Source organism: Bubalus bubalis, chromosome 17 (genome assembly GCF_019923935.1).
Source record: "Bubalus bubalis isolate 160015118507 breed Murrah chromosome 17, NDDB_SH_1, whole genome shotgun sequence".
NCBI classification, from domain to species: Eukaryota; Metazoa; Chordata; class Mammalia; order Artiodactyla; family Bovidae; genus Bubalus; species Bubalus bubalis.
In genome coordinates this window covers 67,294,828-67,311,892 of record NC_059173.1, presented here as the reverse complement: position 1 = coordinate 67,311,892, position 17,065 = coordinate 67,294,828, and the positions used below count along the sequence as shown (strand labels likewise).

General features: G+C 41.9%; 1 protein-coding gene across 2 annotated transcripts in view; it reads left to right on the top strand.

Moving 5' to 3' along the window:
• Positions 1-10,763, top strand: part of TMEM154 (transmembrane protein 154) — a 51,415-nt gene extending 40,652 nt beyond the window's left edge. For both annotated transcript variants that reach the window (XM_025268182.2, XM_006051674.3), the window contains one exon: positions 8,188-10,763. In XM_025268182.2, the coding sequence (XP_025123967.1) occupies positions 8,188-8,203 (16 nt within the window). In that variant the 3' untranslated portion in view covers positions 8,204-10,763. The remainder of the gene's footprint in view (positions 1-8,187) is intronic.
• Positions 10,764-17,065: the final 6,302 nt, after the last annotated feature.

Genomic DNA, 17,065 nt, shown 5'->3' with positions numbered 1-17,065 from the left:
GTTTCAACTTCAGCATCAGTCCTTCCAATGAACACCCAGGACTGGTCTCCTTTAGGATGGGCTGGTTGGATTTCCTTGCAGTCCAAGGGACTCTCAAGGGTCTTCTCTAACACCACAGTTCAAAAGCATCAATTTTTCGGCGTTCAGCTTTCTTTATAGTCCAACTCTCACATCCATACATGATTACTGGAAAAACCATAGCCTTGACTAGACGAACGTTTGTTGGCAAAGTAATGTCTCTGCTTTTGAATATGCTATCCAGGTTGGTCGTTAACTTTCCATCCAAGGAGTAAGCATCTTTTAATTTCATGGCTGCAGTCACCATCTGCAGTGATTTTGGAGCCCCCCAAAAATAAAGTCTGACACTGTTTGCACTGTTTCCCCATCTATTTGCCATGAAGTGATGGGACTGGATGCCATGATCTTCGTTTTCTGAATGTTGAGCTTTAAGCCAACTTTTTCACTCTCCTCTTTCACCTTCTTCAAGAGGCTCTTTAGTCCTTCTTCACTTCCTGCCATAACGGTGGTGTTATCTGCATATCTGAGGTTATTGATATTTCTGCTGGCAATCTTGATTCCAGCTTGTGCTTCCTCCAGCCCCGCATTTCTCATGATGTACTCTGCAGTAAGTCCCCCACATAAGAACAAGTTCCATGCCAAGAGTGCGTTCATAAGTCCAGTTTTCGTTCATAAGTCCAACAAGTTAGCCTAGCTACCCAACTAACACAATCACCTGTATACCACTGCTTTTGCATTTGCTTCTGGACATCCTAGGCCTGACATAAAGATCCTGTACACTGTGCTCTATATGGTCCTGTACAATGAAGTGCACAAAAGCACAGCCTCCTGTAGAGGTTGCACGTACATGACAGTATGCACTAGATATGTGAACTGACTTATGTGATTAGACATTTGAATGTGTGCTTGCATCTTTGAAAGTTTGCATCTTAAAGCTTTGTATGTAGGGGATTTGCTGTATATAGAAATCACTGGAGATTGAAGTGAATGGAAAGCACACTTTTCCATCCTGCTTAGATTAGCAGGAGGACTTCGGGAGTCCATTTACTTGATGCTAGGGAGGCACCGTGACACAGAGCCTCTGTTATCCATAAAGTCCACTGTGCTCCTGGGAAAAAGGAGTTGATCTGGTCACCATCCTACACTTAATGCAGTACATTGTGCATTAAAGACTTCAACCCTTCAACCTTCTCTTGTTTGGGTCCGTAATCTCAGGCCTTTCAGAGCTTTTCCCGTTACTTTGCCTTGTCCTCCCTGGGTGGACATTTTCTTTAAGCTGTGGAATCTAAAATTTCACACAGGATTTTGGTAAGGGCTGCTGCTGCTGCTACTGCTGCTGCTAAGTCGCTTCAGTCGTGTCCGACTCTCTGCGACCCCATAGAGAGATGTACAAAGTATAATGGGAATTTTGCAGTATGGTTTTCATGTTTTCAAAAAAATCAGTGGGTAAAGACAGCAAAGGAATTGTGGGGGAAGGAGGATTCTAGCTCCTTATTTCCCACCTTAGCCTGTTCTCCTGGAGTTCATACTTGTTGTGTGCCGGGCCATGTACAAGGAACTGGAAACAGCATCAGTGGAACAGTATCCAAGGCGTGGGCAGGCAGAGCAGAGGTCTGCGCTGGAGTTGAAGAGAATTTCATCACTGACATTGTTCAGCCTTGCCAGTGCATGGTAAAAACACAAACAGATCCACTGAGTTGGTTTTATTGTTTAAACTCTCTGTAAAGAGTTCACTCCCTTATTGTCTACCCCCATCCTTACCATACCTTTTTTAATACCTCTGGATAGTGGCAAAAGCAAGATAGAATTCCTTTCATCCTGGTGCTTTTAGTCTGGACAGCCTCTTCCTTCTTTCTGAGGCCTTTGTAACCAGACAATTTCCTGAAAGCTTGGTGTTTCTGTCTCTGTAAGCTTAAGTGAATAATCACAGAGAAGGAATTGCAAATATTAGCCAAGTGCCTGTCTTCTTTCCCTTTATGCCTGTTGGCCACAGTGATGATTTTACGTTGAGTAACAGCATTGGGAAAGATTAGGGGGAAATTAGATTTGGTTTCATCCAAGCAGATTTATAATTTTGAAATTACAATAGTAACAAAATAATAAGACATTTATTCTAGATGCCAGATGCCTAGGTACTACTTCCTAGGAAATTAACTAAGTCAGAAGGGGTAAGTAACAATATTCTGGTTTTGAAATAATTCTATTATTCATTTTATGATTCATGTCTGAGCTCAATAATGTTGTAAAAATGTATCACTTCAGTATTTCTCAGGAAAATCCAGGTTAGCTTAATAGCGAATTTTTTAAATTTTTCCTGTTTCTTCCCTTCTGTTTGTTTTTCTTTCTTCTTTCTTTCTTTTTTTTTTTTTGAGAAAGTACAATCATGGATGTAGTTTTTCACGATATATTTATTGAGTGCCTAATATTTGCCTGGCACAGTCCACATCATGCCAAGACAACCAGCTAAAAATGAAATAATCCATTTGAATAAACCTGGAACTTCGAGAGATTAAGTAATTTGTCCAAGTTTACCCAGGAAGTTTATGATGAAGCTCTATCTAGAGAAGAATTTCTTTGAAAATTGCATTTTCATTTTCTTTGATTAGTTAAAAGAGATATTCCAAAAATGAAAAGACAAATTAGAGTTTTTTTTAAAAGAACCTTTAGCAGCAAGAAAGCCAGCCACCACGAGACTGATCTATGAAAGTCTTTGGTGGCCAACGAATCCATCGTGCAGTCATTGACAAGACTGAACCATGAATTGCAAGAAAGCAGCAGTTTTGTGTGAACTCTTTTGGGCTCTCCACTGCAGTAAATCTCTGTGGCCACTTCCAATTACTTTATGGGTTTCTTTCCTCTTTTTCTCTCTAGTCCCAAAAGTCATTTAAAAGTCAACAAGTATTAAACGTTAAGTATATTAAGTGCCAACTGATTTCCCTCAAATCCAAGCTAAGTACCATGAGGGGTTCAAAGTAGCAGTTTATAATCCTGCAGTATGCTAACCTCAAATGAGATGGCTAACCTGCAGGGGTGTGTGTATATGTGTATCTTATATGTGTGTGTGGTGGGTGAGAGGAGATGTACTAAATTCAATCAACCACAGCCTTGCTTGAACAGTAGCCCAGATTGTGTCTACACTGTGGGCATGATCTATGTGTCTTGGACCAGTTCTAGGTCTGGCTCTGATGTCAGCCAGATGCGTGTCTCTATAATTCCACCCGGGCCAAGCCTCTTATGGGAAGGAGTAAGGACGTGCTACTGATGAAAAGGAAGAGAGCATGAGCTAACTGTTACATGATTTCGTGCTAAATTGAACTCTGCTGCTGCTAAGTTGCTTCAGTCGTGTCCGAAAATTGAACTCTGGACTCCCTAAACCAAATGAGAGAGCATCATAACTCGAGAAAGGTTTAGCATAGGTTTATTGCATCTTGGGAGATAGAACATTGGCTGCTGTCAGAAAGAGGGACTGTTACAAGATAAACTGGTCAGAAGAGCAGAGATGGCTTAACAGATCCTGACTGCAAAGAAGGGACAGTTAGGAAACGAGGTGTCAGAACTGCGCTTCCTCATTTGACTGGTGGCGTTCCATTAAATGCTTTCTTAAAAATCACCAGATGATGCTTTTTAATCAATTCAATTGGTTTGTAGAGTTTGGAGACCTGTTACTGTATAGCTTTTGGGAAAGCTGTCCCACATTCTTAAAATACCTATCTAACACTCCGAGAAAAATCACTCACTCATGCTGCTGTCACAGATAAGTGACTAAAACCATACGAATTACCATCAAGGCAAGCAATAGAGGTTTGAAGCAGGATCACTGGTTTTGTCTGTTGCAATTCCGTGGCAGTCTGCCAAGATATTTTTAACAAGGAACTCTAGGATTTGCCAGAACTGAAAACGCCTGGGCTGATTCGATCATTTCACAGAGATGATAAATAGCCACAGAAACAGCAGGGAACACATTTAAAGGAATGAGCAGGAGAGAGAATAATGCCTCCAGGCTCGGGGGTGGGGGGGCCAGGTCCAGGTTGCTGACGCGCTAACAGGCTGGATGGCTCTCACACCACCTGCAGCAGTCCCGTGTGAGAGTTGTGACCCTAGGAATGACCTGATGCCCCGCAGCTGAAGCAACTTGTATCCCCACTGGGACTGTCTCTGGTGTGGTGCGCCTGGAACGCTGTCACAGTGCCCAGATCCATAAGCATGTAAGCTCCACATGTAAATATCACGCATGGAGTCTTGTGCTCTCTGATGCTTTAAATGAATGGGTTCTGGTTGGTAGACAGTCTCACATGCTAAGTCTTCATGATCCTTGTGGAGTGTTCTAAATAAACCATGTTGAAGTACATTCTCTTCAGAAATTGCAAGTTTGGGGGCATCCCTGGTGGCTCAGTGGTAAAGAACCTTCTTGTCAATGCAGGAGACACAGGTTTGAATCCTGGTCTGGGAAGACCCCACATGCCACAAAGCAACTAAATCAGTGTGCCACAACTCCTGAGCCTGTACTGGGGAGCTTGTGCGCCATAACGACTAACCCCGAGTGCCACAACTGCTGAAGCCCTTTGCCCCGTAGCCCGTGCTCTGCAACGGGAGGAGCCGTTGCAGTGAGAAGCCCATGCACTGCAGAGAGTAGCCCCTGCCTGCCTCAGTTAGAGAAAAACCCCCACAGCGATGAAGGCCAGCAAAACCCAAATAAGTAAATAAGATAAAATTGCGTTTTCAAAAAAGAAATTGAGTTTGTTTTGGAAGATAGTTTCTTAAAGCCTTTGGATATGTGAAACAACGTTCAAGGTCAGGTTTAATGGACGAGCATTCACTAGCGTAGAACCTTCACCATCGGAACATAGGCTCCTGTGTCTGGAGGTCAGGCCCTTGGTATTGAGCTTTACCTACATTTCCTCATTGACTTTTTTCCAATACCCTGCTAAGGTACATGGTATTATTAGGTATGTTTTGCAGACAAGATGAGATCAGAAAATTTGAGCTGAGGAATGTTGGCTTGCCCAAGGTCACACAGCCAAGGAAGTGGCTGAGCCCTGATTCAAGCTCTGGTCACCTGACCCTCTGCTCCAAAAGCCCCCGCGAGCATTGGCTCAACCAGGGAAGGGGCCCACAAAGAGGAACCCCCTGCAAAAGCTTAACCAAAAGATGTATGGGGTACTAGAAAAAGAAAGTGTTCAGATTTTTATGGAGGAACATAAAAGATTTAAACAAATAGAGACATACTGTGTCTGAATGAAAGACTCAACATTAAAAAAATCTACATTTAGATTCAACTTAGTGTCTTAAAGAGCCCAATGGGCATTTCATCTGGAAGGATACTTGGGCACAAATAGCCAGGGTAATTCTAAAAGAAGAAAAAAGACTAATCCTGTATAGGTGGGTGGATTTGCAGGGAAAATGTCCAATAGTTAAAACTGTGTACACTCAGAGCTAAATAAGAAGTTTTAGTGGAATAGAGTATTCAAAACAGCCTCAAGTATATGTAAACATTTAATATACTCTAAAAGTAGTGAATCATAGCAAGTGAGTATTCAATAACTAGTCTAAAGACAACTGACTAACATTTGGAGGGAAATTTTAGAACTCACACTTTAGATTAAAATAGACTTCAGATAAGTTTAAATGTAAAAAGAAAGGAAAAATTCAGAAAAATTATAGATAAATATTATTATAATTGTTAAGTGAGGACTGGCTGAAAAGTCAGAAACTGTACCAGAAAGGAATAGACTTAACTACATTAAAAAAAAAAAAAAAGAATAAATGTGTCAAAATTGCAAAAACAGAATTTAACATACTTAAAATTTCCCAGCTCTTTGAATGATATTACTTTAAGATAAACAGATATTCTCAATTCTCTTTGTTTCTGTAGCCAGTCTTTTTAAAAATCATAAAGATTACTTTTTGAAAAATTTTAAAAAAGCACAATAAATAAAAGTAGGAGGAAAAAGACAAACTAGGAAAAAGCATGTACAGTATGTGTGAGGAAGAAAAATGACTGCTATTGCTAATACATAAATCAATAAGAAGGCAATTGTCCCATATGAGCAAAGAATGGTAATAAGCAATTTGGCAGAAGAAGAAGTTAAAATTACCAACAGAACCTTGAAAAAATCTTTAGTCTTCCTAGTAACACAAAAAAGTAACACAGGAGGACATTAAGGTAAATATTATATTATTTTCACCCATTAAGTTTACAAAACTGAAAATAATAATATTAAAGAGAATGTTGGGGAAAGGATATTTCCCTAAAGGAAAGTGTCAGGAGAAGGTAAATTTTTAGGGAAGGGGGTTGACAGTGGATTGGTTAAGCTTTAAAACTGCATATATTTTAACCTAGAAATTCCTCTTAGATGTTTATACAAGGCTAACAACTGGAAGCATGCAAAGATGTAGCAATTTTTATAATAAATGAAAACTAAAAATTGGAAATAGTTTAAATGTTTAACAATAAGGATATGCCTAATTTTTTTTTTAATCTAGTGTGCTCTGTAGTCACGAAAAGATATGGTATATTTATTAGCCAGGAAAGAGGTCTATAGATGAATGAGAGTGAAAAAAGCAGATTATATTTCAATATGCATAATATTCCATTTTTGTATAAGAATATGTATATCATTATCACAGAAAAAAATTTTGAAAAGTAAACACCAAAATATTAATTGTAGTGAGATTGTTAGTACTTTTATATTGTTTATTTGTATCTTCTATTTTCAACAATGAATATGGATTGGTTTTATAGTAATGTATTAGTTATAAAAATATGGTTAATTTAAAAAATCACTTTTCTTGTAACTGCTGGACACAGATCAATCTTGTGGACAAAAGAGGGATTGTGTCCCTTGCTATATAGCCTTGTGTTTTGGTCTGCTTAGAGTAGCTGAAATGTCAAGATAAGGCACAAAAGAAAAACATGCAATCCAGAGACTTATGCTCTGTAGAGATGAACTCCTGCATCATAGAAATATTATCTTGCTACCACCCAATTTCCAAGAAATGAGGTCTCCTTGCCTAGTTTAAGATGTGTGCAGGGTGACTTGTGAAATGGGTGTTACGTCTGCTCTTCAGATAAAGAATGTCTTCATTTTCAATCAGGTTTCCATGAAATAAGTCTTTCTACAGAAGTTGTCCTTTTCTCCACATCCACCTTCCCCCTTCTTTCCCATCGATCAGCCCTCCTGGTCACAAGCTTCTTCCCTGCCTTCACTACACAGACGCAGACACAAGTAGACATGTCTTCCCTTCCCTTTCTTGGTTAGATCTGTGTATCCATCTGTCTGTCTGTCATCTAACAAGTTGCCCCTTGTTAGATGGGGCACTTCCACTGACCTTTTGGAAACACCTGGTGAGCACTGAACAGGTGAGCATTGAAGTAGGAGTCTGGGGAGCCCGATCATTCGCAGCCTCCCACACCTCTGAGCAAAGGTGACACGGGCTCTTGATGGTCACCGTTCAGACACAGGTCACTTCAAGTAGAGACGTGCTAGAATTTGGTTGAAGGGACACAAAAGTTAGAAAAAGAAGGGGGTGAGGAGGTCGAATGGTCTGCTTTCCAGGAGACTTGGGTGGAAGCATGGTCTCACTGGGAAAGAGCTGCAGAGCCAGACATGTGGCCAAGGTAGCCACGTTAGAATCACAGGCAGAAATGCACCTGCCGGTACGGCCATGTGCAGATACCACGTCCGTCGCTCACGCCTGCTCACACCCAAGACGCCTGGTGATTGAATTCTAAATGGCACCGAGAAGGCCCCTCCAGATCCTCTGTGGATGTGAGCAAAACGGGCTTTTGAAACCATGCCAGGACCACAAGCTCTGAGAGAAAATAACACATGGAAATTTTTTTTTGTAAAGGAAGAAAAAGGCAGTTTGGCATCTATTCATAGAAATGGGATTAGATTTAATTAAAGGGGGAACCCCAGCTCCATCTGGTTCTCTCTGTGTCAGCCCTGGGGAGGGATATTACTGCAAGAGCTAGGGATTATGTCTTGGCTTTTCTAGATTTCCTCCTCAGGGTTCAAATATAAAATCCAAACCAATCTTTGTTTGGGAAATTGTAATCTGGACACCGTTGGCTCCCTGACTGTTTATATTCTCTTGAGTCACCTCCATAGCTGAGTGACCAGCTCTCAGGAACTTCTTGGAAATATACTGTTGTTCTCTTTTTCACAGTGACAATGAATCCTGAAACTGAATGGTGCTAATGCTTTCCAAGAGAAGCAGCCCCGGAGGAAGCCCGCTGGGCCTGCCAACAGAGGATGAAGAGGATCCGAATTTAATTAACTTCAAATCAATGTAAACACAAGAACCTTTTGCTGTTGCTTCCAACGCCCACTCTTCCATCGCCCAGTGCATCACCTTTACTTGGAAGAATGCTTGATTGAGAAGTGCTGGGCAAAGGCCTGGGTGCCATCCATCGCTGAGGGTGGGGGAGCCACGAGGTGCAGTCAGCGCTCATCACGGGGTGTTCCCTCCGCTCAGCCGACCTCTAGGGACTGGACTACCACTCTGGCTATGCTGAGTCCCTGTTACCTTTCTGCTTCATTCCTTGAGTACAAAACTGGAAACTCTTATCTGTGGTTTCCTTCTGGGTCACTTTATGACCTAAATAGCTGGATAATTTCTTCTGATTAGTCAAGTCCTTTGATAGGTCAGTCACGTTCAGCAGGAACTTTGCTCAAGGTGAGTTATGTCATGGAAAAGACAGCAAACAAAGCAAGTGTTTCAATGTGTACACCATCCCAGGGGGGTGGTAAGCTTGTTCCTGCCTGCCGTGAGACGCAGCGTGAGATACACAGTCAAAGGGATGCTGTTTGGTGATGTGTGGACTGTAAGTTGGCCAGGTGACAGAGAAATGGGAATTTTCCATGAAAGAGCGACTGTTTTCCTTCTCAGCTAAAATCAGCTGCTTGTTTCCACTTCCCCATGGCTCTTCCTTGTCCTCGCCACACCTCCCTGGCGAGTGGTGTGTGGGTAGATGGGAGCAGCTGGGCCTCTTCCGTCACCTTCTGTGTCCCGGAGATCTTTAAGGTCATCTGGAACAAGCAGAACGGCATCAGGCTCTCTCTGTGCGGGTGGCGGGGACCTCTCCTCGCACTCAGGACCTCTCCTGCACCCGGGACAGGTCTGGTGTGCTCAACGCCACTCCCCAGGAGGCCAACACCCGTCCATCAGAGATGACATTCTACGTGATACTTGTTGACATCCTCCTGCTAGAAGTGACGGCGCAAAATCAGAGGGGCCTATTTATCACTCCCACTCACGTAAAATCAATCTCCATTTAATCCTTAATTTTCCAGTTCTGACCTTTAAAGCAATCGAGCAAATTAGGACTCCTCAGCTCTTCCACAGCACCCAATATTTTATTCCAGGAAAGAAACAAAGAATGAAAACGGTCTTTTACTCCCCACCCATAAACTGAGGCGGGGGCGGGGTGGGCTGGCTGAGGGTCACCAAATATTTGCTGCTGAATTTGGGGTCTTGTGTTTGAAAGGCTGCCGTAATGCATGAAACAAACTGCCCTCACCCGTTTCAGAATCCCTTACCTTCTGAACTCTGCCCACAATTTTAAAGGCAGAATTCCAGGCTAAGGAGATCTTTCTGCTCCACTGAAAAATAGAACTATCTGGCTGTGTTTAACCACTGCTCTTACGCCACCCCGGGACTGTGCAGAGCTTTGGCAAAAAAACAGTCTTCATGGTACAGAACCACAACAGATATGTCTGTTGTATTCTTTTTAGCACATCCGAATACGGCATTTTTGTTTTGCATATTTTCTAAAGTCTTTTTCTGATGTGAACCATTTTTCAAAGTCTTTAGTGAATTTGTTACAACATTGCTTCTGTTTTATGCTTTTGGTTGGGGGGCCTGGTTGGCCAAGAGGCATGTGAAATCTTAGTTCCCAACCAGGGATCAAACCTGCAACCCCTGCGTTGGAAGGCAAAGTCTTAACCACTGGACTGCCAGGGAAGTCCCCTGTTTTGCATATTCATTTTCAACTTGTCGTCCACAGTGACTCTCAGATATTTATGCCAGAATTGCCATTTTACCAAATCGTCATTTCGGCCTGTTTCATTTCTTTGTTTCTCATCAACATGTTGACTCTCTGAAGAGTCTCTTCTCTCTCTAGCTAGCTGTGTAAGATTTTTGCTGAACACTTAGGTAGGCAAACATCACCCAACCCTATCAAATAATGGATGTTGGCAGTTCAGAGAAGGACAGGGGTTCTTGGAATCTCACTTGAAGCAGTATTTCATAATATGGTAAAAATATTCTTATTCAGTGTGTGAAATTACTTCAAATTCCAGAAGAAGCCAGCTTCAGCAATATGTCATTGAATTTATATCTGAAAAATGTACTAACCCCTCTAATTGCACAATGTGCAAAGCACTTTAAAAAATACAGTTTATTCTGGCAAGATATATGACGTCAGTATGGGTCAGAACAGCCCAGGGTCGCTTCTAGTGCTCTGTATATTTTATTTACTATCCAATCAAAAGGCATAGGTTATGGTCCTTCTGAGAACTGTTTTTTAACCCAAACTAAATTTTTATGTTTTAGATTATTGTTAGTAAAAATCTTAATAATTTGCCCTAATTAGGTGGCCAGTTAGAGCATAATGTGGCTTTAGAATATTTTCAAGATGTTTACATGTTATTGCAGTTTTGAACATGTTAAGCAAGTTAGGTTAACAGCAGCCTCGTTGAACTCCTCAGGAAACTTGTGGTAATAAACGTATGAAAACCTCAGTCTGAACTCAGTGGCGTGACTCCTTTCTCTGGGAAGGCCATTGCTACCCACACTGAGCACACAGCTCACGTCAGTCTTGACATCCAAGAGGTGATGGGCCCCTCTCATCACCCTCCCAGCTCTGACAATGTAGAGGGGCACTTTAAAAAATACATCTGTCTCGTTGTTTGTTTTGGTTGTTTAAACTCTCAGTTTTCACCATCTCTGGAAGAAGGCCCTTATGTTGAGTAAACATAAAGTGTACACATTAGTTTCAACTCTATCAGAATTGTACAAATTCTGAATATAGTAGAGTGAGAAGATGTAGCTTCACACTGGGAAGATGGCTAAAATCCTCACTGAGAGGAAAACACTGACCTTTCTACTGAAGTACATTTACACATGCTGCTTTTTCACACTCAGGATGAAATCTGGGTTTTAGATCTACAATAAGCAATCCAGAGTAGCTTCATAGACTATATTTCTTCTATCTTCAGTCAGTTCAGTCACTCAGTCGTGTCCAACTCTTTGCGACCCCATGAATCGCAGCATACCAGGCCTCCCTGTCCATCACCAACTCCCAGAGTTCACTCAAACTCACATCCATTGAGTTGGTGATGCCATCCAGCCATCTCATCCTCTGTCATCCCCTTCTCCTCCTGCCCCCAATCCCTCCCAGCATCAGAGTCTTTTCCAATGAGTCAACTCTTTGCATGAGGTGGCCAAAGTACTGGAGTTTCAGCTTTAGCATCATTCCTTCCAAAGAACACCCAGGGCTGATCTCCTTTAGAATGGACTGGTTGGATCTCCTTGCAGTCCAAGGGACTCTCAAGAGTCTTCTCCAACACCACAGTTCAAAAGCATCAATTCTTCGGCGCTCAGCTTTCTTCTATCTTATGATAACCAGAAGATCATGGTATATTAATGTGGCATGGAAGTAATCAAATTGGTTGTTAATAATTACATAACCCTACCAACCAATTGCCTGAATGATTTATTTTTTTGAACAGCTCTTTGACACTGTCTTGTCTGACACCTTAATTTTACTTTCCTCTTAGTCCTTTTGGGGGTGGTTATTTTTAAATATCTGGTGGGAGGTTTCTGGTTTGTTTTGTCTTTTTCTAAATAATATATCATGTTCATGAGATAGCAATACATACAAGTATATAAAATAAACCTTTTTAATCAACTCAATAGATGCTCTAAGCCCTTTTTGAAATTATATTTTAAGAAGTTAAATTCTTAAAGCAAAGTGTTAACAGTCACATGAAGGCTTTAACTCATTGTTCTACAAGATCAGAAATATATGTTGAACTATTTATAACAAGCAAAAGCGGATGGGGCCCCATGCCAATTGGACTCCAGGTGGAGAAGGCTCAGGTAATCATCCTCCTTCGTTCCCATCACATTATTGTCACTGGCCTTTGTTGTCTGCATGCTAAGTTGCTTCAGTCGTGTCCAACTCTTTGCAACCCCATGGACTGTAGCCCACCAGGCTCCTCTGTCCATGGGATTCTCCAGGCAAAAATACTGGAGTGGGTTGCCCTTTCCTACTCCAGAGGATCTTCCTGACCCAAGGATCGAACCCATGTCTCCTGTGTTTCCTGCATCGCAGGCAGATCCTTTACCCGCTGAGCCACGTGGGAAGCCATTATAGGTAAATAACTGGACTTGTTTTTAACAAAAAGCCTATTTACATTTTTTACTTCTTTGGTCTGCATGGACTCAGTTAATAGTCTCTAGATACTGCAAACAGTAAGTGCTGTCTCTTCCAGTGTAAAGACCAGTAGAGATTGATCTCTGTATTCCTCTGACTTAGGTGAAATCCCTGAAATTACAAATAACTAAGGAACGTGGGAGAATTGCTTGTTTAATAAATGTCAGTTTTCAGGAAGAGCAGGAATGATAGTGATTCAACAAGTTAAAAAACAATCTGATAGACTAGCAATATTTACGGAGAAGGCAATGGCAACCCACTCCAGTACTCTTGCCTGGAAAATCCCATGGACAGAGGAGCCTGGTAGGCTGCAGTCCATGGGGTTGCTAAGGGTCGGACATGACTGAAGTGACTTAGCTCTCACTTTTCACTTTCATGCATTGGGGAAGGAAATGGCAACCCACTCCAGTGTTCTTGCCTGGAGAATCCCAGGGACGGGGGAGTCTGGTGGGCTGCAGTCTATAGGGTCGCACAGAGTCAGATATGACTGATGAGACTTAGCAGCAGCAGCAGGAATAATTAATATATGTGTATCCTGCTTTTAAAATTAAAAATGAGATTAATGTAAAAAAAATTCTGTTGGATGCTCTCACAAGCCGTGTAAAGTATTTTCTCAAGAGGTCAATAAGATCATCATATGCCATATTTATCAGTTGGCGTTTGTCCCAGCAATATGTAAGTTCTACCTTGTAAGCCTCATATAAGAAATGGACCCATTACTACTGAACAGAACTGATTTGCAAAGCTATCAAGATTTTACAACTGATTGAGGGTTTCAGGCTTTTTCTCCCACTTTGCATGCTGAGAATATTTTATAATATTTTTTCATTATGGCTTTACAAACATCAGGTATACATAGTTAAATATGTATGTATAGGTTATTCTACCCTCAGCTGCATAGTTTTTGATAAAAATAAGTACATACGTGTGTATAATCCAAATTGCTCATTTAGCAGTGGTATACTGAGAAGTATTTCTAAATTTAATTGAAAAGCACAACAAGATAGAAGGAAAGACTATTTTCTATTTTAATTTATATATAATTAATGTATACCAATATTTAGAATAAACATTTATTTACAATGAGATATTTACTAAAATGTGATGACTAAGTGTAAAGAGGTGAATTATGCCTCTTTCTAAAGGAAAATCCTTTTAACTTCTATGACTATTAAAAAGGATTCTTACCTTCATAATCATATTCTTTTCCTCCATATACATCTTAAAATAAAGGAAGCCATATCAATTCAAAAAGTTCTTATAGACTTGAACCTGTTTTACCTGAAATTGTCTAGACTAAAAATTAATTGGATTCTCTGAGTATCTAAAAGGTATTATCACACACTTTTGTCTTTTTCTTTCTGACAAAATATTTTTAAATTGAAAGTTTATCTATGGGAATGTAATTTTTAAGAGAGTATTTTTAGTAAAAATGGAGAAATTCTAGAGATAAAACCGTCTGTTTTTCCTGATTGCTCACTTTTCTTCATCCCTTTAATTCTAATTGTGACAGAGCGGGGCTGACTGGCAGGTTCATAATGTGTACATAACATGAAGACTTCCTTGAATGAGGGTGCATTCTTGCAGGTCACAAAAACTAGTCAGTATGTTGACAAATGCTGAGCAAAGGTTGCTCCTCATGGTCTCACCCAAAGTAAGACATGGTCAGTTATGACATTGCTGCTAAGTCACTTCAGTCGTGTCCGACTCTGTACGACCCCATAGACGGCAGCCCACCAGGCTCCCCTGTCCCTGGGATTCTCCAGGCAAGAACACTGGAGTGGGTTGCCATTTCCTTCTCCAATACATGAAAGTGAAAAGTGAAAGTGCAGTCGCTCAGTCGTGTCCGACTCGTAGCGACCCCATGGACTGTAGCCAACCAGGCTCCTCCGTCCATGGGATTTTCCAGGCAAGAGTACTGGAGTGGGGTGCCATTGCCTCAGCCTCTAAAGTTGGCTGGCATGTGAATTTCCAACCTGCTTTAACCAAAATGACTGAGCAGCTGAAGTGGTGGGACAAATCAGCCTGGAAATGACTTGGCCCCAAAGAGCACACAGTTTCACAGAGTTAGGGAAAGGATGCTAAGAGAGAACATACCAGCTTGACTCTGTACTCCTTCGTGTGTGAAGGAAAAAAAAAAGATCTTGTCAAAAATAATTTTATTCATCTGTAGAATTAGAGGCTGGACTTAATTCCTCTCTGATACACAGGTGCCTCAGCTCTGGGATTCTCTTCTTTGCCCTCTGGGCGGGGGTTTTCATGGAGAAAAGAAATACAAGTTTTATTAACAAAAGAGTAAATACTTTATTTAAGGTGATGATACAAGTGCAAAATACGAATTGTTTCTTCTCCAGCCAGCACTGAATGTCGGTGAAGCCAGCTTAGCCGTTTGTTTTGAAACTCTGTGGATCTGTTCAGAAATGTCCCCATCTTGTTCCAAGTGGTGACTGGTAACTTTTCACCAGGTGTGAGTGTACCCACCCCTGCTCCATCCCAGATGGCCCTCCATCCTTCCTGTGTGCTTATACTGCCCAGCTTCCACCTCAGCGAGCTGGGATAGCTATCCCTGAGGAAGCAGTCACACAGACTTATGTCCAGATTTGTGTTCTGAGCAGGGCTGAAGTGAGCAAGGAGAACTCAGTGGGCTGGGGATGGCGGCGGGGGGAAATGTGAGGGAGTTCTTAGGGAGTTCTCTGGTTAAACAGGAGAAACCAAGATTAGTGGTGAGGATCAAAAGGGCAAGAGAGAAAACCAAAACAACCCAGACAGCAGAAGGGCAGGAGAGGAGTCACAGTCTGGGACACAGATGGGAGGCCACCGTCGGAAGCGGGCCGGAAAGGGTGGGGTGAGGTGAAGGGTCCGGGTGAGCCCACGGTGACCCCGCAGCTGCCTCTGCTGACCCTGGAAGTGCGGAGCAGTGGCCGGCCTGGCCTGACGCGGGGAGCACTCCCTTCGTCAGAGCTGCCCATCCTTCCTGCTGAGCGTTCCAGAGAGACAGCATCCACAGCGGATCCTAGAAGAGGGCTCGTGTTCCCGCCACGCAGGGCGCAACCCCTGATTTCTGTCAGAGCTGACGGGCCAGCTGAGGGAGAAGGCAGGTCACCTGCTTCTCTGCCCAGATCGAGAGTGGTGACGTGAGGAGTGGACAGGGTAGGGCCCAGAAATAAATGAAGATGCTTCTCCTGGAAAGAAAGAAAGATACTTTTCCTAGTTTCCTTAAATGCTGGTGTGTTTGTTTAAGTGAGACTCTTGGTTCCAGTAAGAAGATGTCCCACTCAGCAAGAAGCAGACGGACTCCAGATCCAAACTGGGGAAAGGCAGGAAGACAGGCTGGTGTTGCTGCGATGAGGCACACCAGCAGGGGGCTCCAGCACGTCCAGGCTTCTAGTTTCCTGTCTTTCCTTCATTCTGAGGCCAACTTTCTCCCCAGCTAGTGGCTCCAGGGCTCATCCTTCCATTTTTACCATCAGAGTAGAAAGGAGTCTCTTTCCTTGCATCTGATTAAGAAAAGTCCTCTAGAAGGAATTAGACTGGACTGCTGGAGTTTTATGTCTAACCTTGTGAAAATGGGGGTTGGAACTGACTGGGATGGACAATTTTTCTCTTACGGGGCTTGGAGTGTGTGCATGTGTGTACATGTACCGGTTGGTTGGTTGAATGAGTGGATGAGTAGGGGGGTGGTTGACTGGTGACTTGGTTGGTTGGGGAAAAGAGGATGTGGGGGAGGCAGTTTCCAAGGGGAATCCGAGTTGTGTGACCAGACCGGGGCATTCCGGCCCAGCCAAGGACGCGGTTATTCACCCTAGTTGCGTTCCTCTTTCCTGATCCACTTACCCATGCAGAGTCAGAGCTCCAGAACCATCCAGGTTCTCAGGATGGGATTTACTGATGCTTTTCACATTCTTTGGGCATTTAAAATATTTTCTAAATGTTTTGCAGCAAATAGCCATTGCCTTTATAATATAAGGTTTTGTTTTTTAAAGAACAGAACGGGTAAGTTTTCAGTAATCAAGGCAGAAATATTAAGAACCAAAATATAGAAAAATCCTAATTTTAAGTTGATGTTCTTGCAGTATGTCTTTTGAAACTTAGTTGTAAAGCTGACAATATATTTAGGTGTACGTGACCAGGACTATTTCTTTTCTAGGTAGGAGAAAGGATACTGAAAAACATACAAACATAAAAAGTAAGAGGCCCTCAAAGCTTTGCTCCATAAGCAGAATATATAGATTTTTCTACATGTAATGCAGGCAGTTTATTTTACCCCTTTCTCTTCAGAGACAATGAGAGAAGCAGGAAATCTGGAAGTCTGTTGTGGATGAAGTCACTGTTTATGACAGGATCAGAGAAGGTTAAAGCAGTTGTCAGGACCCTGATAAACTAAATGAGAATAAGACAGAACAGAAAATATCTTCTCTCCCCATAATGCATAATATCTAATTACTCAGGTTCTTTTCATTTTCTTGCCCTAAGGATCATTTAACATTAAAGAAGACTTTTGAATAAAGAGCAAAAATATTTTCCATTTAAAATTCTCTTTCTCATGTACTTTTGTCACTGTCCAATTTTCCACAATGAATACATGCAACTTTGACAGAGGAAAAA